The sequence below is a fragment of the Trematosphaeria pertusa genome, assembly GCF_010094035.1.
Source record: "Trematosphaeria pertusa strain CBS 122368 unplaced genomic scaffold BU26scaffold_9, whole genome shotgun sequence".
Lineage (NCBI taxonomy): Eukaryota > Fungi > Ascomycota > Dothideomycetes > Pleosporales > Trematosphaeriaceae > Trematosphaeria > Trematosphaeria pertusa.
The window spans coordinates 1,311,373-1,334,518 of record NW_022987220.1 but is presented as its reverse complement, the minus strand read 5'-3'; the positions used below and the strand labels follow the sequence as shown (position 1 = coordinate 1,334,518).

At 55.9% G+C, this 23,146-nt stretch overlaps 8 protein-coding genes across 8 annotated transcripts; 4 read left to right on the top strand and 4 right to left on the bottom strand.

Annotated features, from left to right (window-relative positions):
• Positions 1 to 71: 71 nt before the first annotated feature.
• BU26DRAFT_506746 (uncharacterized protein) lies at positions 72 to 1,489 on the top strand (the record flags this gene model as incomplete). The annotated part of the gene is made up of 2 exons (XM_033826946.1): positions 72 to 385; positions 841 to 1,489. The coding sequence occupies 2 exons, from the start codon at positions 72 to 74 to the stop codon at positions 1,487 to 1,489; spliced, it is 963 nt and encodes a 320-aa protein (XP_033682523.1).
• A 145-nt stretch (positions 1,490 to 1,634) lies between these two features.
• BU26DRAFT_506745 (uncharacterized protein) lies at positions 1,635 to 3,074 on the top strand (the record flags this gene model as incomplete). Its single annotated transcript, XM_033826945.1, has 1 exon — positions 1,635 to 3,074. The coding sequence occupies one exon, from the start codon at positions 1,635 to 1,637 to the stop codon at positions 3,072 to 3,074; it is 1,440 nt and encodes a 479-aa protein (XP_033682522.1).
• A 7,917-nt stretch (positions 3,075 to 10,991) lies between these two features.
• Positions 10,992 to 11,324, bottom strand: BU26DRAFT_520649 (uncharacterized protein). The gene has a single exon (XM_033829334.1). The coding sequence runs from the start codon at positions 11,275 to 11,277 to the stop codon at positions 11,041 to 11,043; it is 237 nt and encodes a 78-aa protein (XP_033682521.1). The 5' UTR covers positions 11,278 to 11,324; the 3' UTR covers positions 10,992 to 11,040.
• Positions 11,325 to 12,130: 806 nt separating this feature from the next.
• On the bottom strand, positions 12,131 to 14,514 carry BU26DRAFT_532101 (uncharacterized protein; the record flags this gene model as incomplete). Its single annotated transcript, XM_033831076.1, has 2 exons — positions 12,131 to 14,019; positions 14,157 to 14,514. 2 exons carry the CDS (start codon positions 14,512 to 14,514, stop codon positions 12,131 to 12,133), a joined length of 2,247 nt encoding a protein of 748 aa, XP_033682520.1.
• Positions 14,515 to 16,592: 2,078 nt separating this feature from the next.
• On the top strand, positions 16,593 to 19,012 carry BU26DRAFT_597482 (dihydroxy-acid dehydratase-like protein; the record flags this gene model as incomplete). Its single annotated transcript, XM_033835002.1, has 6 exons — positions 16,593 to 16,748; positions 16,815 to 16,912; positions 16,963 to 16,970; positions 17,079 to 17,186; positions 17,233 to 17,625; positions 17,701 to 19,012. 6 exons carry the CDS (start codon positions 16,593 to 16,595, stop codon positions 18,750 to 18,752), a joined length of 1,815 nt encoding a protein of 604 aa, XP_033682519.1. The 3' UTR covers positions 18,753 to 19,012.
• On the bottom strand, positions 19,002 to 20,070 carry BU26DRAFT_520643 (40S ribosomal protein-like protein S19). Its single transcript, XM_033829333.1, has 6 exons — positions 20,002 to 20,070; positions 19,872 to 19,924; positions 19,806 to 19,816; positions 19,688 to 19,714; positions 19,501 to 19,618; positions 19,002 to 19,444 (listed from the first exon to the last, which is right to left on the bottom strand). The coding sequence occupies exons 1-6, from the start codon at positions 20,029 to 20,031 to the stop codon at positions 19,231 to 19,233; spliced, it is 453 nt and encodes a 150-aa protein (XP_033682518.1). The 5' UTR covers positions 20,032 to 20,070; the 3' UTR covers positions 19,002 to 19,230.
• A 159-nt stretch (positions 20,071 to 20,229) lies between these two features.
• On the top strand, positions 20,230 to 21,405 carry BU26DRAFT_552222 (uncharacterized protein). The gene is made up of 3 exons (XM_033832144.1): positions 20,230 to 20,708; positions 20,761 to 20,936; positions 21,001 to 21,405. Exons 1-3 carry the CDS (start codon positions 20,476 to 20,478, stop codon positions 21,246 to 21,248), a joined length of 657 nt encoding a protein of 218 aa, XP_033682517.1. The 5' UTR covers positions 20,230 to 20,475; the 3' UTR covers positions 21,249 to 21,405.
• A 304-nt stretch (positions 21,406 to 21,709) lies between these two features.
• Positions 21,710 to 22,615, bottom strand: BU26DRAFT_385768 (lytic polysaccharide monooxygenase; the record flags this gene model as incomplete). The annotated part of the gene is made up of 1 exon (XM_033822629.1): positions 21,710 to 22,615. A coding segment is annotated over one exon (906 nt), but the record flags the coding sequence as incomplete, so codon positions are not given.
• Positions 22,616 to 23,146: the final 531 nt, after the last annotated feature.

The following is a 23,146-nucleotide window of genomic DNA, read 5'->3' as shown; positions in this document are numbered from 1 at the left end:
TTGTGGGCGCGCGAAGACGAATGTTGGAATGTCGGCAGCTGACTAATTCTCCGAGCGAAAGATAACGCCTAATGCGGGGTAGCCCGATCTCAGCCTCAAGCACACCAGATGGCATTCGAGAAGGCAGCGAGCGCCTTCTGGCACGCTTCGATGCCGTCCGCGTTTCCAGTCGGGCCCATTTCCTGTTCCTGACGGGCGATGTCGCCATAGCATTGCCGTTATGGGCCTCCTGGGCCCTTAAGATGAGGTGTATCCGCGCGGACAGGACCGCCCGGCTCTACCTGCTCTCCCGGCCGCGATCCTGGCCTGGGCTTGTCAGATGGACGCGGGTTGTCGAGCAGAGCATCGCTGGGCGCGAACTGACGCCGCACGATGCGGCATTGCGGTCAGCACCGGCCACGCGTACTGTCATACCACGGCGGCGGAGAATTCATGCGGTGCGCCTCGCGAGGGCATTGCACGGCGCCGCACCCTCTCGCGCAATAATAATAATCCTCGGGCCCTCACCGCCGAGGCGTTCGTTGTTGTTCGCTGCAGGCGGGGCGCGCGCATCCTCTTCGGGCTAGCGTGTTTCAGGTCGGGAGGTGGTTCTGGCTGCTAGAGCGCAAGCAGCAAAGCCTCAACCGCAACGCCGTCCACCGGCCGGCCGTGGGAAGAAGCCCCCGTCGCTGCCCCGGGGCGCTGTGTCCTCAGCATCTCTGCCTTTCGAGACGCCCTCACCGTTGTTGCGCGTCGCGATGCCATGCGCGCCCTCGCCGGCTGCCTGCGCCATTCGAATCTGAAACGTCGAATCGGCCTCTAGTGCCATCGACTCCCCTCGCCGTGCTGAGTTAAAAATAGCCGCCTGCATCCCGTCCACCACTGCGACCGCTGCCACCACCGCGACGACAAACCACCGCAAACCGCCCTCACCACCGCGCACACAGCGACCACCACCTCACCGCAATTGTGCTCGCCCCCGCCCGCCGCATTCTGCCGCCGCTCCCTTCCTGCTGGATTGCGCCCAGCTCTCACCACAGCCCGCGCCTGCTCGAATCCTTTGGCCGTTCACTGGGTAAGTCTTAGCGCCAGGCCTGCTCCCCACGCACCCCCAGCAGCGCTTCCCCCAGCCGCTGCACTGCAAATATCTTCAGTCGTCGCCTCTCAGCTCCCAATCGCCGGGTTCGTCACCCACGCCGACGCCGCTTCCAGAAGCCTGCAAGCGCTCCCCGCAGACCCATTGGCCGCCGGTTTCCTCGAAACACCCACCAAAACATCGCATCGCGGCGGCACCAGCCAGATCAGCCTTCCCGAGCCGCCGTCAGGTACCAGTCCTCTACCATTTGATAGAGGCATTCGCGGCCTTTGCGCCGGCCCCCGACGACCTGTCACTGGCGGTGCTGTCATCCGCCCTGCGCACTGGATCCGCACATCTCACCTGCATTGCGCGGCGCCTGGAAGACGAGCCCTGTTTACCACCACCTCACAGCGGCCTTGGGCACCTCGCTAGTTCACTGCTGACCTTCCAAAGCCCCTAAATAGAAGAGAGACCACCTCGCATGACCGACACAAAAACGACCGCCCCCACCGACTCGCGACGGCTGGACGACATCACAGAGGGGGTCGTCGTTCGAGGGCGGCAGAGATATTCAGACATGGCCGCCGACGTGCTGTCGCCCAGGAGCGAGCCTGGCTCCCTCACATCGCCGAGCGCAAACCGCACCTCGCTTCCTCCGCTCGTCACATCGCCGCCTTCGAACGCAAAGCTACAACGGGCAAGCTCATATGCCAGCAAGCGCCTCTCCACCTTCTCGAACGCGTCGAACCCGCAATCGATACGCTCACGGCCGCAGTCGACGGCATTCCCCATCTTCCACTCCAGCCTCCCGTATACGCTTGTGCGAGACTTCGCTTACGGTCCCCTGCATCCGCTGTTCTACGGACCGCTTCCCGAACAACCCTCCGATATCTCTACACCCGCGAGCGAAGTCAGCAGGAGGCTATCGGATCCTCCAGCAGTCCCATGGCACCCTGACCGAGGAGGGTGGTCGGCAGGGCCTTGGGAACCTGGTGAGCAGCTGCCTCCAACCTCATACGGCGATGGTCCGCCATGGAGCGAGGATGACGACATCTCGAGTCCGGTGGTGACGAGCCACACGCGACACAAGAAGCACAAATCCAACATTGTCGATTTCGATCAAACACGCGGCCGGAAAGCATACCTAGAAGAGCCTCGGCGGGGCTCATACTCTGGCACGAATGGCGACGGCAGCCAGGTGTATTACGTGAGCGAGATGAATGAAGATGCCAACGGACCAGGCGGCGAGTACATCACCTATCCCCCGGAGCCATCGTCATCACTCGAGGTTCCGACCGGATCTTCACGGCGGGATTCACACTTCGCGACGACCCTTCCGCAGCGCGCCTACGCAGACGCGGACGGCCCACCATACGACTCGGACGAAGAAATGTCGGAGCCGGACGACTTCCTCAACGACGAAAGCCGCTTTTCGCGAGACTACCAGTTCACCATCGCCTCGCCGGAGGAGGAGATGCACGGCAAGGCTGTGGCGCTCTTCGACTTCGAACGCGAAAACGACAACGAGTTGCCGCTAGTGGAGGGCCAGATCATTCTGATCTCATATCGACACGGCCAAGGATGGCTTGTTGCACAGGACCCCAAATCCGGCGAGAGTGGCTTGGTCCCTGAGGAGTACGTCCGGCTGCTTCGCGACATCGAAGGCGGTTGGAACGGTCTGATGAACGGCACGGCTGTGCAGCAGGAGTTAAACAACCCCGAAGGACTCCTCTCGCCCGTGTCCGCTGGACCAGAGGCCAAGACGCCTACCCAGGCCGACCACAAGCCCTACACTCCCGTCATTTCGACCTTCTCCACGAGCACGAAGGATCTCGAGCCATATCCCAAGGAGATGCTTGGCACGCCGACTGCGCCAGACGGTGCCTTCCCGAGACCACGGGACGGCTCGAAGGAGAGGGCAGATGCGGCGGAGAAATCCGAGGGGGCGCCGATGGAGGGTGTTGAGGCGAGCCCTGAGCCCACTAGTCGACCGCAGAGCCAAGACGCACGGTCTTGAGTACCAAATCAAATCCTGGTTTGGCAAGCCTCTTCACATCCGCCTCGGCGGCAGTTTTTGGATACCTTCACCGTCCACTTTCGATTATCTATCACCGCATCGGCGGCGTCCCGGATTTCGAATGTCAACGAGCATACCAGCCCGGACTGGAGCCCTTACGCTTCTTCATGACGTTCGCTTCATTACCATGTTTTAACTGACACTTTATCATTGCATCTGTTCGATTCTTCTTACATTCCCGCTTCTCGCTCACGGCTTGTCCGACCTTCAAGCGCGCCAGCCTTCAGCCGGAGCTGGCCAACACCAACACCCGCTTCGACTTGGATATGCCAGGTCCCGATCTATCTACGAACTTACACGCCATTTACGCGAATGATCAACGACTCGGGCTATTCTATTCTAAACTATCGTTTAGCGAGTTTGGAGAAGAGAAGGAAGAGGCGACGTCGCTTCGAAGAGAACTGCGCCGAGGAGAGGAGAATGCAGATCTAGAATAGGAGGGCAAGGATTTTTTCGGGAGGATGCTATGCTTTGCTTGCAGAGGGGATTCGTCCCCTCTTTGTAGTTGTACGTTTTCGATGACGATGCATGTCTTGCATAGGGGCAGGGACTACGGGTGGGGAACTGACCCCAACCAACCCATACCGGTGGGTGGATCGGTGCATGGCGGGACAGTCAGGTCGCGTCGGTTCTACGTGGTTAATGAAATGGCAAAAGATAATTATTCTGTTCATTACTGGCTTCTGACGCTGTGGCTGCCGCTGCCCTTTTAAAGCCGACTCTGAGTCTGCCTTATAAACGGATCATCCTGCGCTTTATGTACGGCGTACCTGCGCCTTGCATGGGAGGCTTGGCGCGTGCGTGTGTATATAAACTCCGCTCCGCTCCCTTCCTTCCTCCCTTCACAACCTTACTTCCTCCCCCGCAGACCCGCTACTAAAACGCAGCAAGCATGTCACGCATGTGCAGCAGTCTAAAAGCGTCTTCGGGAATCATCTATGGAGTGTGTGTGGCTGAGGACGTTTTTTCGGCTGGAAAAGACACGACCACTGCATTCTATGGCGCCGGGAAATGCTGTGCTAGACAGTTATGAGACGGGCTGGTGTGGGTGTATAAGCTCCCTGTCCTTCTCTTTCCTTCCTCCCTTCTTTCCCTTCCTTACACACTTTCGCGCGGTGCCTGGGTGGGATGGAACTAAAACCAGGACCCAATCGGAATGATGGAGTGCGCTGGTCGCGCCTGCTGGGTGTTGAGGACTAAAGGAAAGACTTCAACGAGATGATGGAGGGAGGGCGCTGCGCAGCTCGCGGCCGGCGGGTTGTTGGGTTGTTGAGGACTAAAAGCTAGCCTTCGCAGTATGATGGCGGGCGCTGCGGTGCGGTGCGCTGCTCGCCACACTCCGTACGTACAGAGCAAGGACCATAGCTTCGCGACCTCGGAGTTTTAGGCTGGTTTGTGCACCCTTGGGAAGGAGAACCTGGGTCTCCTCCGGAGATGGCGCGCGTCTGTGGGACGAAGCGAAGGGTGTTGTTGGAGGCAGTTGTGGTGACGAGCAGCGCTATCTGCAGGCATGTGAGTGAACGTGACAAGGTAGGATGTGGAAACCGGATCCTGGATTGATGGGTATATAAACCTCTTCTCTCGCTGCTGCTCCTTCTGCTTTCTCTTTCCACACGCGCTTTCTGCGGTCCGCGGCAGTACTAAAATCCCCTCACAGACTATATGATGGAGTGCGCTGCTCGCGCCGCTCGACTAAAATTCAACATGTCTCCTACGCATGGTTGGCCGGTCAGAGTCCGTTGCAGCGCTTTTCGGCTCTTGGGGTCCTTGCTTTGGAGATTTCGGTTTTGATTCTTCTCGACGCAGCACGTGCTGAGGGTGGTGTGTGGCGTTGGGTGGTGGAGATTGTAGGTAGATGATGGTGGTGGTGAGCGTCAAGGTTCGCGAGCTAGCAGAGCGGTTGTTAGCGTAGGTAGCAGATGGAAGTGGGACAGGATGAAGGGAAGGGAAGGGTATATAAACACCCTTCCTCTTGCGATCTCTTTTCCTCTTTACACTTTTCCTCTGGGTCGTAGGAGCGACTAAATACATGATAAGACGTGATTATGGCGTGCGGTCCGTGGGAGGCTTCGGAGGCTAAAGAAAGGACTCGACCCATAACATGGGCGTACTTAAGTGGATCGGGCCATCGTTGGTGAATAGAAACTTGGAAAAATTCGTTCTATGTACTACGCAGTGGACGAGGCATCGATGATGTCCGCCACCACCCTTCGCCAATCGTTTTCTGTCAGTCCGCTGCCGGTGAAGGAGAGATGCGGGGCGTGGATATATAAACCTTTCTTCTTCTACGCTCACCCTTTCTCTACATTTATTCTCCGGCTCGTTGGGGTGACTAAAATGTATAAAGATTTCACAATATGGGGCGCTTCGGGACTAAAACAGTGGTCGAAGAGTACGCATGGGCGAAATGGAGGAGAGGAGCTCGCGATACGCGCCGGTGGAAGAGGAGTAGCAAAAAGAGGCTCTATGTGTGAGTTCGGTGGTGATGATGATGATGATCATCATCATCATGTGGACTGGATGCTTCTTCTTCGATATGTCCTCCGGAGATGGACTAAAGGGTGTGAGGATATAAACCCATCTTCCTCCCTCGTTCACTCTTCTTCATGAATCTTGCAATGGCTCCCTGGGCAACTAAAAGCATAGAGAGTGTTGAATATGGACAGCGGGTTGTGGGCGATTGAGGACTAAACCTTGTCAAGAGCATGTTCATGGAGGGTTGGAAGCGAGGGGCGATACGGCTGAGGCTTTGAGGGTTCTGAAATTCGGTGATTTTCATCATCTATCAGTAAATAGGCAAGTAGGGAGGCTTGAGTTAATTGTCGGAGCTGCGGTGAAAAAGGCTGTATCAGAACCCTGAAGGTCACGTGAGTGGAACCAGACCAGGTAACCATCGTTTCTTCACTCGTCCTAGACTCGGAGTTGCGGGTATAAATACCATCTTCTCAACCACTACCTTGAAGTTTCTCCTCACGGCGTCCCCTTCGCCCCTACAAGGAGCGACTAACACCCTATGTTCAAGAAGCATGGTGTGCGGCATCCGACAGCTTGGCTACATAAAACTCAAACGGATGAGTTTGAACAGTAGTCTAGAGCGGAAAGAAGTAATACCGCGAGTGTCTGCGCTTCTGTGGTTTTATGGCTGCTGACTTTCGGCGATCCTTACTATGACTTCCAAGGTTCGCAACACTTTTCGTCGGCCGGCGGTTCTGATCTGGGTGCCTTGGTATATAACCCTCTTCTCTCACTCTTCCTTTCTTCCACTCATGTCTGGCTTGCTCCCTCACGGCGATGATAAAAATCCGTCAACTTCCACATCATGGAGGGCGTTATGCACGCTACTCAGGCCAAGAGTCCGCCGGTCGTCCATCCCATGATTGAGCCGGAGCTGACAGCCGAGACGGAGCAACTTTTGTTTTGTTAAGTCCACGGCATTATTCCGAACACGAATGACTAAATGGCGCAATACATGGGCATAAGGGCTCATCGCGGCATATGTATGCCGTGAGAGGCTGTGGGTATTTAAACCTCTCCCTTGCGCTACTTCCATTCTCTCCAGGGATCTTCTATATTCACGAAAACGACTAAAAAGATCTATGCTTTAACATATGGAGTGTGGCGCGTGGACTGCTCACGCATTAAAAATGCTGCCACTTCTCTTGATGGCTGGACCGAAACTCATTGCTCGTGGTACATGGAACACACTCCAGCCATCTGCTACCGTGGGTCTACGACGCCACCCCGAACACGTCGCTCAGCATCATCTTTGGCATCCGTCTACAAACTGCTTGGGTGAGCGGATCTTACTAAGCATGGTTCTAGGGCTGTGGATATTCAAACCTCTCTTCCGTTGTCCTCTCCATCCTCTTTCTATCGCGTTTCTTCTAACCTTCACAGGCGACTAAAACGAGATGGGTCCAGGATTATGGGGTGCGCTGCTCTGGCCTGCTTGAGCTCTAAAAACAAGGCACATGTCTTCTGATGGCTCGGCTTGGCCAGCTTTCACCATTTCACGTCGAACGCTTCGCTCTTCAATGGCCAAAAAGCTATGATGTTCAGCAATCTTCAACGCTGCATCAAGTCCCGCGATGTGAGTAAGCCGGCTACGGAGTTCGTGGGTATATAAACGCCTTTCTAAAGGCTTTCTTTCACTCCACAATTCTTCCGGCTTTCCATCGATACTAAAAATTGACCGAGACAAACTCCACGGAAGGGCGGTGCGTGGCAGATCTGGAGAACTAAATCATCAACCGAAGGCCTCCATGGCGTAGAGTAGAGTCCAAACGCACCTTTTGCTCTCTTCACCGGAACATGCCCATCCGTCAATGGCGCTAAAATTCCGAAGCTACTTTTCTATCGCCTCTTCAAAGACACACAACGCTCCATTTTGTCAGCATCACCCTTTGTTATATGAGAGTAGATTCGCTAGGGATTGAAGCTCGAGGTATATAAACACCTCTCCCAGACCACCTTCTTTCTCTCCACAATCCTCTTCAAGCGGTCTTATGAATCTAAAAACAAGCTTTTCGGACCGGAATGGAGCGCGCTGGTCGGGCCCGCTTGAAACACTAAAATATTCCAGGCTATATCGATGTGCTAAGCGTGTCCCAGCGCGTTATCTGTCACTTCGTACCCAAACCCCACTCCGTGGTGGGGTCCGAGCATTCTATGATGCACAAAACTACCCCTTCCCGCGCTATCTAACGGAAATGGGGCTGAACTCACGGAGTAGCTCGCAGGTCATAGGTATATAAGCCCACCAGCCTCCCAAACCTCTCTTTCTCCACACTCCACCAGAAACGTCTTGTGAACTTAAAAAGAGATGGTAGAGCTAAGGATGTTTCCACGTTCGTGGCGTGAGTGAAACTAAAAATGAGAGAGCTTGTGCGTATATGAGGAGTGGAGCCCGGACTCCCTACTCGTGGCTGCATGGTAGCAATGTGGCGGCTTGTCATGGTTCAGGGAGTGTGCTAGGAATGAAAGCGCGCTGCGGGACATGATGAGGTATAAAACCCATTGTTTCCCCTCCTCTCAACACTCCACAATTGCCCTTGAGCTAGTCTCCGTTACTAAAATGACCTCTGGCGGTGGCAGATGGAGTCGGGCTGGCTGCTTCTGCCTCTTAAGCACTAATTGATTGGTTGATTTCTCTCGTTTTAAGTCACCAACCTATAGAGGTTATGCTGACTACGCCTACGCACAAAAGGACTCAAAAGACGCCAAAATTAAGAGAAGGGAACAGGGTATCACAGAACCACGGGCAGGTGGCATAAGTCGACAGAAAAGAACGGTTCGGGCGCGGATGAGGGCGTAGCCCACCGCGAACCATGGCACGAAGATGCCAACGAAAAAGGAGCCCCAGAAAGCTCCTCAACAATGACGATGGTCATCGAAAAGGGCGCAAACAACACCAGCAAAAGGGCTGCCATCCAGTGAGGGCGGTCAGCCATGAACGCTGCACGCGAGGCCCACAGGTATAAAACGGAGTCTCTTGCCTGTCCCAGTCCACCACATCTTGCACAATAGTCGATCGAGCAGCTCACACTACACACGAACGATGGCACCTCCGATTCTCCTCTCCGTCGAAGGACCGGCGAACTCTTTCTACAACACCAAGGTGAAGAAGACCATTGAGGGCATCAGCGAGTGGAAAGAGGACTGGATACAAGACCTCTTGGATCTGGAGAGGAGGTAGAGCACTAGGGAACAAGGGCAGACAACTTAGGTAGCAATACACTGTCAACTCATGCCTATACACCATGTGCAAAGACTCTATATGTGAGACACTACGGATCTGCGTCGAAGATCCGCTTAAGCACTAAAAGCCTCTGGCACCCTTGTCCATGAGCGAGTGCACTGCATCAAAAGACATCATTCCTCAGAGAGCAAGTCAGCTGTTGGGCACGTTCGAATATTCGGCGATGCACGCATGACCACACATCTCCCTCTCCGTGCTCAGATGCCTTACCCGAGAAATAGGTAGGTATATAAACCCCATCCTGCCCCTATTCCGCCTTCCCTCTCCACGCTTCTCTTCCAACGTGCTCCCATCTAAAAAATTCCGGACCCCACGGTCATGGGGTGCGCGGCTCCGGCGGCGTGAGCACTAAAAAAATTGGCACCACCGGACGATGAGCTAGCAGGCCGGACCCCAAGTGCATATTGTCAGTATTTCCTCGGGAGTACCGTCTGCGATAGCTCTAGGCCTTAGCCGATGTTCTTATCGTAGCTCCCTTCCCTTAGCGTTCGATGTTTCGGTCGTGCAGGGGTGTATAAACCCCTCTGTGCTCTACTGACTGCTTGCTCTCTATGATTTCCTTGGAGCGGTTCGGCGAGTCTAAAATCCCTCCTCCTCATGTACCATGCGGAGCAGCGCGCTTCGAGTTCGGAACTCCAAAAAAGCGAGACGAAACCCACTCATGGCTAGCCCGAAGTCGAGTGCTGCAATACGCAGCATGAGCCAGAGCAGCTCGATTATCGAAGGCGGGAAGCATCGAGAAGATGTATGCATGGCTGGCCTGGAGTCCTGTGCTCCTCGCTACCCGAACTGTATAAAATCACACTCCACGGATCCATAGTCAAGTACATGGAATATTTTAATACCATCCCTATCATCCATCTCCCCCACCAGTCTCCGCGTCACCTGATGATCCAGAGCCGGGGCTGGTATATATAACCCTCCCCCTTCTTCCATTCCTCTCCTGCTCTCTCCACAATACTCAGCCCCATTCTAAAAAGACGGACACCTCCTTGTGATGGGATAGCACTGTGCGGGGATTAAAAAAAGGGGGGGGAGTACGGTTGCATGGGCGTTGTGGACTGCCTGGGCTGCAGCGCTATACTGACTATGCTTGCGCGGACCACGTGTATAAGCACATGGGCGGTTCGCTGCTGTCTGCGGATCACATTACATTTCTCTCTCCTCTTCTCCAATTTTTCGTCCCTTGCATCAGCCTGCGGGTATATAAACCGCTCTTCCTTCTATTTACGTTCTCTCCACACCTCACTTAAAGCGATATCACGACTCTAAAATCGAGGCCCAACTCTTCGATGGCGTCGGTGTGGCCGCGGCCGTAGTCCGAGAACAAAAACACCGCCGCTGTGCTTGCCATGGGTGGTGGCGAGGGCAGGAGTCCCAGGCGACTCAACAAAGGGAGGAAGTCGCGCTCCAGGCCGCTACACTCTCTCTCTCTCCACCTCCCTTCTTCAAGCACAGCACGGAGCGAGTCTAAAAGCAAAACACCAGCGCATCATGGTGTGCAGGAGGGAGACTCGGAACAAAAGGTGCTTCGACGCCCTTCATGGGCGAGCGCCTCGACGAGCGAGACATGAAAGACCTGCTCGTTCATCTTACCAGCAACATATCGTCTGACAGCACCCCATCATCGCCCACACTCCCCTTCCTTCCTCAGTATCTACGCCCGCCCCACGCTTCACGTGACGCCCCATTCGGAGTATATAAACCCTCCCTTCTTCCACCTCGTTCTTTCTCTACACGCCTCATCCTTCTCCCAAAACGACTCAAGGCCTCACTAAAACGCCTAAGAAACAAGAGCATGGGGCACTAAAAATACGCACTTACACATCAATGTGCTCCGCAGGTGCGGGCGCGGGAAGACGTACTGTACAACCGAAGGGAAAGCTCGGAGAATAAAATTGAAGATAGTATGACGTATGCTCGGCGAGGTGGGCGAGACGGACCTTTACGCCTCCCTCCAGGAAAGCGGATATGTCGAGTGTCCAGCGCTCAAAAGCTCCGCACTCGCTCATCCCGTATCCAACTCTCCCCCTCCCTCGCGCTTTCCTCCCCTCTCCGCGTGTATATAAACCCCTCTTCTTCCCTCCCTCTCTTTCTCACTTCCCTAGCTGGGGACTAAAACGCTGAGTACAAGCTCGCCATGCGGCACTAAAAATCAAAAAACCAGTTTCCGATGGGATTCTGGGGTTGAGAGGGAAGGGGAAGAGCCGAGACGAAGAGGACTAAAAACAACCAGACGTCCATGCAAGGTCGGCGGAGCGGAGTGGAGAGGCGGATTGAAATACTTCGACCAGGCAGGGCAGATGGGTTTGGAGAGAGTGTTATGCTGTGCCTGTGTCTGTGGGGGAAAGAAGATGGAGGAGTGTGACGAGGTTTACTCGCCATTGCTGCTGCACTTCCTCCCCGACGAGCGAGCCAGAAATCTTTCTCTCTCAATGACACATCCTTCATCCTCTCCGGGTATATAAGCCCCCCTCCTCTCTCCTCTCCCCTTCTTCTCCCCTTCTTCTCCCCACGCTCATCCACTTCCCCTGCAAGGAAGACAAAAAATCCTCCTAGCACCACCCTTGGAGCACCAAAAATTTCACCTCCTCAATTTCGATGTGTTTCCTAGCCGACCGGTCCAAAAAAGAACAAGCCGGGACAGCAGATGCTCACGCACGCCGCAGCATCTCCACCGCCTCCTACATCCTCACTGCAAAGACAAAACTGCGCACCATGTCGTTCCCAACACGTGAAAAGCTGAAACGTGTCATATCCTGGCTCAAGAACTGCGAACTTGCCCCACGAGGCTCTCGAGTGCCGACCTCACGCCCCAGCTAATTCATCTTGCCATTCCGCTTCCCTTTTCGAGCCACATGTCTTCATTTCTTTGTGCTTTTAGTGGAGCAAGGAACGCAGCCTGCGAAGCAGAGAACGCGGCAGCAGAATACGGCGGGCATTTATAGACAGACTAGGAATGCAAGGGGGATGAGATAGAATAGTCTAAGAAGACGGCCGTCTCATTGCTAAGCAAGACCATGCGAGTAATCCAATCTCTTCCCATAGCGTACACGTATGCCTACCAATGACAGACTAATCAAAACGCCAGACGCAGACGCTTACTGATTAAAAAGAATCGCTAATGGAAAAGAAGGGGAAGAATATCGTACAACAAAAGTGAGCGAGCGGTATACAAGTGCTACCAGGCCATGTATCCTATCCACGTCCGGCTCCACGCTGCTTCAGCCAAGGAAGGTTACAGCGTAGGTGCTTTCTTCAGCCCGCTGCAATATCGCACATGCAGCTCGTCGATAAAGTGATCGTGTCGAATCCCGGGTGGCCGCGCTTGCTGGAAGGTGTCGATCGCATCCTGGACCTTGTATCCAAGCCTCTCGATGAGATACGAAACAACGAAGAAGCCGGTGCGATTGAAGCCGTAGTGGCAATGAACGCCAATCATTCCTTTCGCCCCATCCGGTTGTTCACCCCGGATCTTGTCGATGAGCTCGATGAAGGACTTCACCTCGTCTTTGGTTGGCGGTTGCTTCGAGACGGTCGGAAACTTGTAGTACGCAATGCCACCTTCCTCAAGTCCCTTCGGATCGTAAACCGGCGAGTCGTGGCTGATGTCGACGACAGCGCGCAGCTTCCCTGCCCACTCTTGGACGAATATCTTAGGCGAGTGCTTCTCATCGACTTCGCGGAGCGTCTTCATAGCGCGGAAGACGTCGGCAATGGGAAGCGAGACGGGCTGAACAGCCTTCCATTTTTCCAAATTCTTGACGTCCCATTTCCCTTCCGTAGAAAGGTATTGTAGCTGCCAGGCTAGTGAGAGGCGGCGATCGATGTGGTCAGCGAGGAAGTTGCCAATGAGGCCGGAGATGATTCGAGAGCTGGATGGGGAGAAGAGGAGCGAATGGGCGGCGGGCTTCGGCATGATCGCGGTCTTGACGACCAAGCGGCGGGGATAGGGCGTAGGGGCCCTCGGGCTACGTGCTGCCTCGTCAGAAGCGCGCGGTGCGTCTGTGATCGTCATACTTTCGCCGGCCGAAGATATACCCTCCGAATAAACTGAGCTTCCATCAGCAGTGGTTGCAGCCGATGAATCGGGCACTGTAGCCTCGTCTGCAAGAGCTGCGAGATCGCTTGCGTCGACACCGGAGTCTTGATGCTTGCGTTCCATCATCTCAGGATCGATGATAGCTGGATCAAAGGGAGCAGCCGCAATGGGCAAGCTAGCCTTCTCACTCGGGGGCTCGATAGCAGAAACGTCCCTGCCCAGGAAGCTGACAATCCGCCGAACATTCTCACTGGGTGTGATATGATCGGCTTCGCCAACAGCAAGGAAGACGGGGAGGTCCACGCCAGCCCAGACCTCTTTCCCGGGGAGACCGCCTCGTGGGGCGCCTTTCGAGTAATCGGGGCACATGCCTCGCGCCATTCGTCCCCATACCTCGGTCCGGCTCTGCTTGTTAAACCGAAGCTGCAGCCTCTTAGTTTCCTCATCAGCATCTGGGCCGGTCATGCGGAGCACGCTCGCGCTGTTGAGCCCTCCCCTGCGATCCCATTTCCTATACAGGTCGAAGAAGGAAGCCGGTACCGCACTCATTATTCTTAACGAGCGACATTGCTTCGGAGTCGGCGGATCCGCTTTCGGGCAGATGGCGACAAGTCCGCCGACATGCTCCGAGATGAGGTGCGCGTAGGGCGAAGCGGGAGAGGCAAGCATGGCGGCGAGGGAGCAACCCATGCTATGGCCGATCAAGACGACGGTTTGGCCGTCACTGCGGTCTCTGTGCGCTTCTATGATGACAGCCAGGAGCCGTACCAGGGCTTCGGTAGTGTAGGCGTCCCAAGCTTTCGGTTCGAATGTAGAAAGGCCGCATCCAGGGAGATCAATGGCCAGGCACGAGGCGAGGTTGGACAGACTGATCAGGATGGGGTGGAACTGCGCTGCGGAACCACCCAAGCCATGGATGAAGACCAGAAGCGGGACGGGATAGGGCTTCTGCGGAAGTTTACTCTCTTGAGGATGTGGCCGATAAAAGGTACGGATCCCGGGGTAGGTGAAGCCGGTAGACGGGACCGTGTACGATCGGATAGTAGAATGTTTCTTAAGCAATCCAGGGTCAGTGGAAGCAGCATCTGTACCATATTAGCCAAGGTTGGGATGGCTTGGGACGACAGGCGGCGCTAAGGCTGTAGTGGGGGTGCGGCTTCACGACAGCACGTGATTGAGAGGCGCGCGGTCCGCAGATCATGATGCGGCAAAAGATACTCACCAGCGCCAACAGCATCTGATGCATGGATAGAGCCGCCCGAGGAAGAGGCGGCCTTTCCTTTCTTGTTGTTTTGGCGCCATATCCAGAGCGCAGAACCGATACCGCAGAGTGCCGTCAGCTTAACCATGCCCACCAAGATGGAAGTGCTGCTGTCTCCTCGGCCAACGAAGGGATTAAGGAGTGAGATCAGACGATAGAGGGGGCGTCTTATATTCTGCCAGAGAGAAAGGTCGGTGTAATGCTGTGTCGGTGCGTGGTCTGGCTCGCCAGCAAGGGCCGTCCTCAGCAGATGGACGAGGGCCTGTGGAAGACGAAACGTGCCATTCTGGGAGAAGCAGAGACGCGAATGAGGCTCCATTCTGGCTTGCGTGCTGGATCGCTGAATGTATATTCAACGGGGCGTGGAGGCGTGGGCGGGCGGTATGCCGATGCGTGCAGCCCCCGCGATGTGTGCGGACCAATGGTAGGTGCAAAAGCGAACCGTGGGCCCGTCTCTGGCGTACAGGTGTCGGTGCCTGGGGACGGCTGTTACGGCACGAAGCGGGCACGTTGGGGGACGCAGCGGATATGCTGCTACGATGGAAAATACCTTGAATGCGCCCGCACAGTGTTTGTTGGAGTCAGAGCGCGCGGCATTTTGGGGAGCAGCAGCGACGGAGCGGTGAGGCCAAAGAAACAACTACTGACGAACAGGCGACACAACGCTGGCGGGCTGGGACTGCCCGTGGGAAAATACAAAAGGAGCGACGGGTTGAAGCCCAACGCGTCCGTAGCCCGAGCAGGTTCGTCTGGTGTGGAGTTGGCGTAGATGATGTCAAGCGTGCCCACCCCCTCTAGCGCGGAAGGGGCGTCCCGCAGACAGCCCTATCGTGAATTGCTTGGCGGTGCCACCAGCTTCGTGGAGCTCCCGCATCGTCTCCCCGACTCCAACATAACTTCTTCGCTTCTCCTGGGTCTATGTTTCTGCGGCTGCGATGCTAGAGCGACGCGTTGGAGCTTCTTCTTGGCTCTGGCGTCGTATCGCTCCTTCCTCCTCTTCTGCGACACGTCTGGACAATCAGCACTCTACTGGACTTCTGAAGCATCCACACTCTCCCCTCCTCTCCAGTTCGGTCGCTGTTAACATGCAGAGCAGTGCCTAGCAACACGCAAAAGTTACGCGAATATGATCCGGCTCCCCCAGCGCCCGTTCCGCTCCAGAATCCTGGAGACCGATACCGTTCTTTTCGCACTCCTTTGGCAGGCTTGCCGCATCTGCTCCCCCATCGCCATATTGCATGCGCATTATACTGGAGCACAGTGGACATCCTTCGCAGACCCTAGGGTGATCGTGATGACGAAGACACAGACAGGGTTGTGCAGAAGAGTGGTCCGCGAGTGGGAGCTCCTGTCCGGGGATGCACCACGGCACCATCCATCGCAGTCGAGGAACAGCCTCTCCGAACGCTCTTTCAAACCATCTTCGATCGGGCTAGCCATGTTGCGTGGCTGCCATGTCGTGTCCAACCTTCATGGGTGCGATATTCAGCTTCTGTCCGAGTCTAGAGCTCTCGACGCTACGAGTCTTTGCCCATTGCGGATACAATATTCACGCTGAGCGGAGTATTATCAGATCTCCACTCCAGGCCATGCCGGCTCTCAGCGCTATCAGCACCATGATGGCCCGGAAGCCTTCCGGCCAATCGCCAGAGGGCCCGTAGAAGCCAGATTCTTCAGCGTCGAAAATTTGCCCTCGCGTGGCCTGCCTTTTTGGCTGCTTTCGAGTAAGTCGTATCGTCGCGCATGCGCACATGGCCGCGTCTTACAGGGTCCCGTGCATCCGCCGTTGACGCTATCGCTTGAGTTGCGGGTTTCTCGCCGAAGCCGTCGCTAGGCGTCCTCCCGCAACTTTTTTTCTGCCCGCGAAAACGGTTCAACGCCAACCTCTGCGCTATCTGCTGGCTCCAATTGCCTTGGCCCGGTCTTGCAATCGGGGTACTTCACATTGGCTCCCCGCCATGACCGATACAGCACTAACGCACATAGCTGACTTCGCTTGAGCGGCAGTTTTTACGGCGCCTTTGCACCCCTCATTCCAGAGACGGCTGCTCCGAGGTCAAAGAAGACTCCTCGAACAAGCGCGTCGCCCCACCTCTCTTATCCTCATACAAGCATCCGTCAGGCCATGTTCCTCTATCCAGAGGTACCCAATGGGGTGGCTAGCTAGCAATCCCGGTATCGATCCACCTGCACATCGTGGCACCGTCCATATCTAAGCTACTTTGTCCACTCACCTTCGACGTCAAAATTCAGCGTGTGCATCACTTTCTCTCACCTCACATCCTTTACCTACCGTCCATCTGCCGAGTTTTCCATTCATGCCACAGACACATTTGCTCTTCTGAAATCGATATATCCTCCTTTGTCCCTGCAATCAATTCCTCCCAAATTTCCACCATGGACCCGCGCAACCAGGAGAAACAGGGTGAGCCGGTGGAGCCGCGCTATCTCGATTTTCGCCATCTCCCGGACGGTACGATGCGAGACGGCAAGCCTGCATTGAATAAGTACTCATCAACCCTTACCAATGCACATGACTTCCCAGGAGCTCAGGTACGCTATGCTACTTCGAGAGCTGCAAAGTTCCACAAATGCTTGCCTGAATACTCAGTGGCCTAGGCAATGCTATACGCCGCTGGCGTGCCGTCGAAAGAGGCCATGAAGACACAACCGCACGTAGGGATCGCAAGCGTGTGGTGGGAGGGCAATCCTTGCAAGTAAGTGCAATCCCACGCTCAACGTCATACCGATATTGACAGTTATGCAGCATGCATCGTAAGTTTCCGAATCCGGCAGTTTGGATCGCTTGTCATTCGCCAACGTGCAATAAGCATCCGAAGAGCCTCCCATGTAGCGTGGGGTAACCCGCTAACATAATGCAAGTTCTCGATCTGGGGAAGGAGATCAAGGCAAGCTGCCAGAAAGATGGAATGTTGGCTTGGCAGTACAACACCATTGGCGTATCCGATGGTATCACCATGGGCGGCGAGGGTACGTTGCTGTCGCTTCGAGGACAGAAGCTTGCTGACCGTTCCAGGAATGCGCTTCTCTCTGCAAACCCGAGAAATAATTGCCGACAGCATTGAGACTGTGACATGCGCTCAACACCATGACGCCTGTATCGCAATTCCGGGCTGCGACAAGAATATGCCGGGCGTTGTCATGGCCTTCGCGAGGCACAACCGTCCTTCGATCATGGTCTACGGCGGATCCATCAAGCCTGGCTATAGTGAAACGCTGCGCAAACCGATCAACATCAGCACCGCTTACGAGATCCACGGAGCCTACATCTACAAGACGCTAAAAAGTGCTCAAGAGGGAGAGTTCAATGCAGATCAGATCATGGAGGATATCGAGAAGAATGCTTGTCCTGGAGCCGGAGCATGCGGTGGCATGTACACTGCGAATACTATGAGTACTTCAATCGAAGGTGAGCACACACTTCATACTTTTGATCATGTTGCAGCACAGCGCCCGCGCTTCGACTCATACTAACCCTTGCTAGCAATGGGCCTCTCCCTCCCGGGCTCCTCCACCACCCCCGCCGAATCTCCCGCTAAAATGCGCGAATGCGCCAAAGCCGCCGCCGCTATCCGGACGTGCATGGAAAACAACATCACGCCGCACAAACTCCTCACAAAAGCCTCGTTCGAAAACGCCCTCGTCATGATGATGGCCCTCGGCGGCTCCACGAACGCGGTTCTACATCTCCTCGCTATGGCTGGCACCGCTGGCGTCCCCCTGACCCTCGACGACTTCCAGCGCGTCTCCAACAAGATTCCGTTCCTGGCGGACCTTGCGCCTTCCGGGAAGTACTTCGTCGCAGACCTCTTCGACGTCGGCGGCATGCCCTCCGTCATGAAACTGCTCGTCGCCGCCGGGTTATTGGATGGCTCCATCCTCACCGTAACCGGCAAGACGCTCGCCGAAAACATCGCGCCCTACCCCTCCCTCCCGCAAGACCAAGCCATCATCCGCCCGCTCTCCAACCCTATCAAAGCTACCGGCCACATCGAGATTCTCCGCGGCAATCTAGCGCCCGCGGGCGCCGTCGCCAAAATCACCGGAAAAGAAGGCCTCAAGTTCACCGGCAAAGCCATGGTCTTCAACAAAGAGCGCGAGCTCGACGCCGCCCTCAACGCCGGCAAGATCCCGCGCGGCGGAAACCTCGTCCTCGTCGTGCGCTACGAGGGTCCGAAAGGCGGGCCGGGCATGCCCGAGCAACTCAAAGCTAGCGCTGCAATCATGGGCGCGAATCTGAAGAACGTGGCCCTCATCACGGACGGGCGCTACTCAGGCGCGAGCCACGGCTTCATCGTCGGGCATATTTGCCCAGAAGCGGTGGTCGGGGGACCGGTTGCCGTGGTGCAGGACGGCGATATGATCACGATTGATGCGGAGAAGAACCGGATTGATATGGACGTTAGCGAGGAGGAAGTGAAGCGGAGGTTGAGCGAGTGGAAGGCGCCGAAGCCCGCGGTTACGCGGGGCGTGCTAGCCAAGTATGCGCGGTTGGTCGGCGATGCGAGTCATGGCGCGATGACTGATCTCTTCTGAGAAAGGATAAATGGGTCGTGCTTGGGCAGGCATGCTTGAGATTGGTATTCGAGGGGGGGAAATGGGATGTGACGGCGGATGGGGCGCCTTTGAGGAGGGCAGGAGTTGGGATAGACTGCGGCATGGGCTTCGGCGTTCGTAGAGGGGTGCGCTATCTTGCATCGGAGGTTGCTTGATACGGCGAGTTTGGGTTGCTCATTGGGGTAGAAAAGTGCTTCTCTGCTTCGATTTCACGTGTTTTTCTGCTGGAGGCGGAAAATGCAAAATTAGTGCTTCACAACGAAGAGAACCAAATGATGCATTCAGGCCGAGCCCATTTTCATTTTCGCTATCCTAGGCTCTCACGCCTCAGCGAACTCATGATGAACGCCATAAGCCGTAAACCATAGGAGATGAGACCCATAACCGCCCGCAGCGAAATGCCAAGCAGCCCAGTCCAGTCCAGCTCAGATCAATCCCGCTATGCGAACGCGCCCGCCTACTCGTCATCCTCTTCTTCCTCCTCAGCCTCGAGCGTCGTCTGGGCGATCCGGTCCAAGTCACGCTGGCCGGCTTGTGTGATGCGTCGTCCGCCCTTCTCCTCGTCCTGCTCCAGCACGCCGATCTTCTCGAGGGCCTGCATGACCTTGCGGTCGACAGAGCCGGACGCGTCGACGTGGTGCGAGGGGCGCGAGCCGCGGTTCTTGGTAGAGCTGTCGTCGTATTAATATCATGTCTGCACCTCTGTGTGTAGGATAGCGTAGCGTACCCGTGAGCTTTCCTCAGACGACCGACACCAACCGTCTTCCGCATGTACACATGGCGCGCGACCGCGGCGGCGCGGACGTAGAACCAGTCGATGTCCTGGGGCGGGAGTTCCTTGGAGTCTGTCGCGATGCCGTTAGCGGAACGATGTTCGCTAGTTTTTTGTCCCACAGAGGGAGGAGATGGCTTACGCGAGGTCTTCACCGTGTCAACCCACCCTTGTAGATAATAGTGTCAGCAGCGTGCGCGGACAGTATGTATCCCCCCGTTACGGGATTCAAGGATTTCCAGCGATGGGCGGCGACGAACCTGGAATGGGCCTGTTCTTTGTGTCAGCGGGGTTGTGAGAATGGCGGAGGGTGGAGGATGGCGTACAGTTTCCCTTGCCGCTTGAGAAAGGCGGCGTAGGCGTTGATGAACTTGTGCGACTGCGAGGATGCTGTTAGTTGCGAATTTACTGACGAAGAATGGGGTGGTTGAAGGCGCATGGCGGGTTTGCACATACCTCGACGTCCTTGACAGAGACACCACCCATGATGACGGTATTGCTGAGGGTTTCTGGGAGAAAGAGAGGCGATGGGGTCGATTGTCGAAGCTGCAGTCTGCTTTGGTGGAGCGCGAAAGTTCGATTTCGGTGCGCCTCGCTTACGCGCCGGAGAAACTGTAACTCCGACGCACCGGCCAACCCAACCTCAGCACCAAGCGCAGGTATCAGCATCCCTTCATAGCGGGAGTCACGGCGGCGCGCAAGCAATGCCCAATTAATCAAATATGTCACATATTAACGCTTCGTCAGCCAGTGCCCAATGGCACCTTCCCATACGAGACACAGCGGGCCGTTGGTGCTGACGAACGAACCGTGCTCCGTTCACACTGCCCGTAGCGTGAATGGGCCCGCGGCTGTTCACTGTCTTCTGTGACTCTTCCCCCAGCGAGTATAAATACATGATGAAGCCATACACTGAGAACCCCATCCTTTATGCACTCCAACAACATGGCTAACACCGATTTCTCGCTCACCGACGTCACCGACGCCGACATCCCCGCCATGGTCGACATGACGCTCGAAGGCTGGGCCGACGACGGCGTCTGGCAGGGCATGATGCGCAACGTAGCACGTAAAGATTCCTATGATCTGCTCGCTAGGATCCACAAGGCTCGCGTGGGGAAGCCGGGGGGCAAGTACTTCGGGATACGGGAGAAGGACACGGGGTAAGCGTGCTTGCTCCTATTCAACGTTCTTCCAAAACTGACGCAGAAGTAGGAAACTAGTCGCCTGGACCGCGCTATTTTATCCGCAGCCGGACCAGCCAGCAGGACAGAAGAAGAGCATGCCCAAACCCGATATTCGGGGCATGGATGAGCATATGGCGACGATATTCTTCGGCACGCTTATGCGGGCATCGGGACGCTATGGATATGATCCCGCGGAGCACTTCCGTTAGTCTTGTCCTCCTCGATCCCTTGTTATTTCTATAACAGCTAACTAATCAATGTACGCCAGACCGTCGAGGCACCTTCACGCACGCGGACTACCAGAGACGCGGTTTCGCCACTTGGCTGACGCAGCACTGCAACGCGATTGCCGATGAGGCTGGGCGCGCTACCTTCGTGGGCTGCAGGCCGGCTTCGAAAGGCGTGTTCGAGAAGTGCGGGTTCCGGGTTGTGGCGGCTATTGATGTCGATGTGAAGGGGGACGGGTCGGAGATGGACGTGCAGTATGTGATGCGGAGAGAGCCGGAGGCTAAGTAGCGGGCTCTTAGAGAGTCCTTTCTCATTCTGGCCATGGCTATCTCCCGAATCTTATTCTCTCCACTGCGCTGGCATGGGAATCATACCTCTTTTGACTTCGAACTTTGGCATACATCACACAGTACATCTCAAGTAATAATTCGAAGAAGTGCCAACCAAATCTTTTCCGTGCGTCCTTTCAAGCACTAATCGCCCTCAGACCCAACCAAAAAGCTATGATACAACAAAAAGTGTAATATATCCACAAAGAAGCGAAGCGTTCGACTACAGCGAACAGAGCTCAGAGGAACCCCCACAATCAAGCCCCCAACACGATCATCCCATCATAAAATCGCCTAAAAGAAAGCGCGAGCGTGCCGGCGAGCCTTACTGGCCGAAATACCAGCCTTCTCCTGCAACCAAGTAATGAACGTCTCCACAGTGAAGGTCTCTGGGAGGTCGGACCCAGCGCCTGATGAAGGGGCCGCAGAAGCAACAGCAGTACCGGAGGGAGTCGACACGTCCTGGACGGCAGTAGCAGTCGGAGTGGCGGACGCAACGACCGAAGATGCGGCAGCGGACGAAGCAACAGGAATAGATGAAGCAGCCGCCGAAGTAGCAGGAGTTGAGCCGGAGCCGCTGCCGCTGCCAGAACCAGAGCCGTAAAGCTCAGGTCCAGGGATGGTGTACTGGATGTCGCTCACATACGGATTGAACAGAATACCCGCCTCATCGGGCGTGTACAGCTCCGTACCCAGCGTGCCCTCCGGGTTATCCGTCCCGCTACCCGTGATCTCAATGTTCAAGCACTGCGGGTAGTTCTGCGCGCCGTTCTCGGAGCCGGCGCCATGGAGGGCGATGATTTCGTGGCGGAAGACGTAGTTGCCAGCGGCAAGCGTCGACGGCACTGTCGTCGTCCAGGTGTTGTTATTCGCAATCATCTTGGTCGCCGCCCACTCTCCGTCCTCGTACCCGCCAGCATCAATCTTAACGAACTTGAGCGTCGACTTATCGACGTCGCCGCAGTCGCCGCCGCAGTTCGCGGCGTACGTGATAACAGGGCCGATATGCGAGTCCGGCCACGTCGTCCATTGGAAGTCGACGCTCCCACCAGCGGCCACCGTCGCCGTGTTGTTGGTCGGCTTCGCGTTCTTGTGGCAGATGATGTCGGCGGTGGTGTACGCGTCGGGGGAGACGAAGCCGTTGTCGAGGTCCTCGGCGTACCAGCCGTACTCGGTGGGGTAGGACTGGCCGTTTTGGATCGCGTAGTAGTACTCGAGGTGCCAGCCGTTGTAGTAGGTGCCGTCGGCGACGATCCCGGAGACAGTGCCGTGGGCAAGGGCGGAGGCCACGAATGCGGTGAGGGTGAGGAGTTTGGACATCTTGATGGATGAACGCGGGCTTTGTTCTGTGAAGCGAATGGGTGGTAGCGGGGTTGAAAAGAATGTCTTGCCTGCTCCACACAGTGAAGTGACTGAAAAGCGAATGAATGAGGAGGAAGAAAGAACGGACTGGTATAGAAACCAAAGAACGGAGCTGAAGACCTGCGATGAGGGTGGCTCTACAGAGGGGCAGCCTCGTCCCTATTTATCTCACCACCTCCAACCCCATTTGCTGAGCTACCCAGGCGCCCATGGCATCCATCCTAGCATTAGAATGAGCAAGACCCAGCACGATGGAAGCCCTCGGAAAGTTCATCCAGTCGTACCATCCTTGGCGAGATGACTTGTCTCGTACCTCCCGATATTGTAGGGGTGCCTGGGGCGTTCCGTGCCGCAGCGTACCGGGGCGTTTACAGAAAGCCTAGAAACACTGACAGCGACTGGTGGACTGCCTACACCGATGTTTCCTCGGCACGTGGTCGGCTGCGAGTCGATAAGATGAGCAAGGGTCTCTTGAAACGCAATGCGTTATCCCCG

What these genes read in the sequence shown, in the direction of transcription:
- BU26DRAFT_520649 (XM_033829334.1), bottom strand. Translation starts at nt 11,277, where the DNA reads ATGGCGAGTAAACCTCGTCACACTCCTCCATCTTCTTTCCCCCACAGA.
- BU26DRAFT_520643 (XM_033829333.1), bottom strand. Translation starts at nt 20,031, where the DNA reads ATGGGTGGTGTCTCTGTCAAGGACGTCGAG. An exon ending in TGACACGGTGAAGACCTCGC is followed by an intron (nt 19,619 to 19,687) that starts GTAAGCCATCTC and finishes GCATCGCGACAG; the next exon opens with ACTCCAAGGAACTCCCGCCC. An exon ending in CGTCTGAGGAAAGCTCACGG is followed by an intron (nt 19,445 to 19,500) that starts GTACGCTACGCT and finishes ATACGACGACAG; the next exon opens with CTCTACCAAGAACCGCGGCT.
- BU26DRAFT_552222 (XM_033832144.1), top strand. Translation starts at nt 20,476, where the DNA reads ATGCACTCCAACAACATGGCTAACACCGATTTCTCGCTCACCGACGTC. An exon ending in ATACGGGAGAAGGACACGGG is followed by an intron (nt 20,709 to 20,760) that starts GTAAGCGTGCTT and finishes ACGCAGAAGTAG; the next exon opens with GAAACTAGTCGCCTGGACCG. An exon ending in TGATCCCGCGGAGCACTTCC is followed by an intron (nt 20,937 to 21,000) that starts GTTAGTCTTGTC and finishes AATGTACGCCAG; the next exon opens with ACCGTCGAGGCACCTTCACG.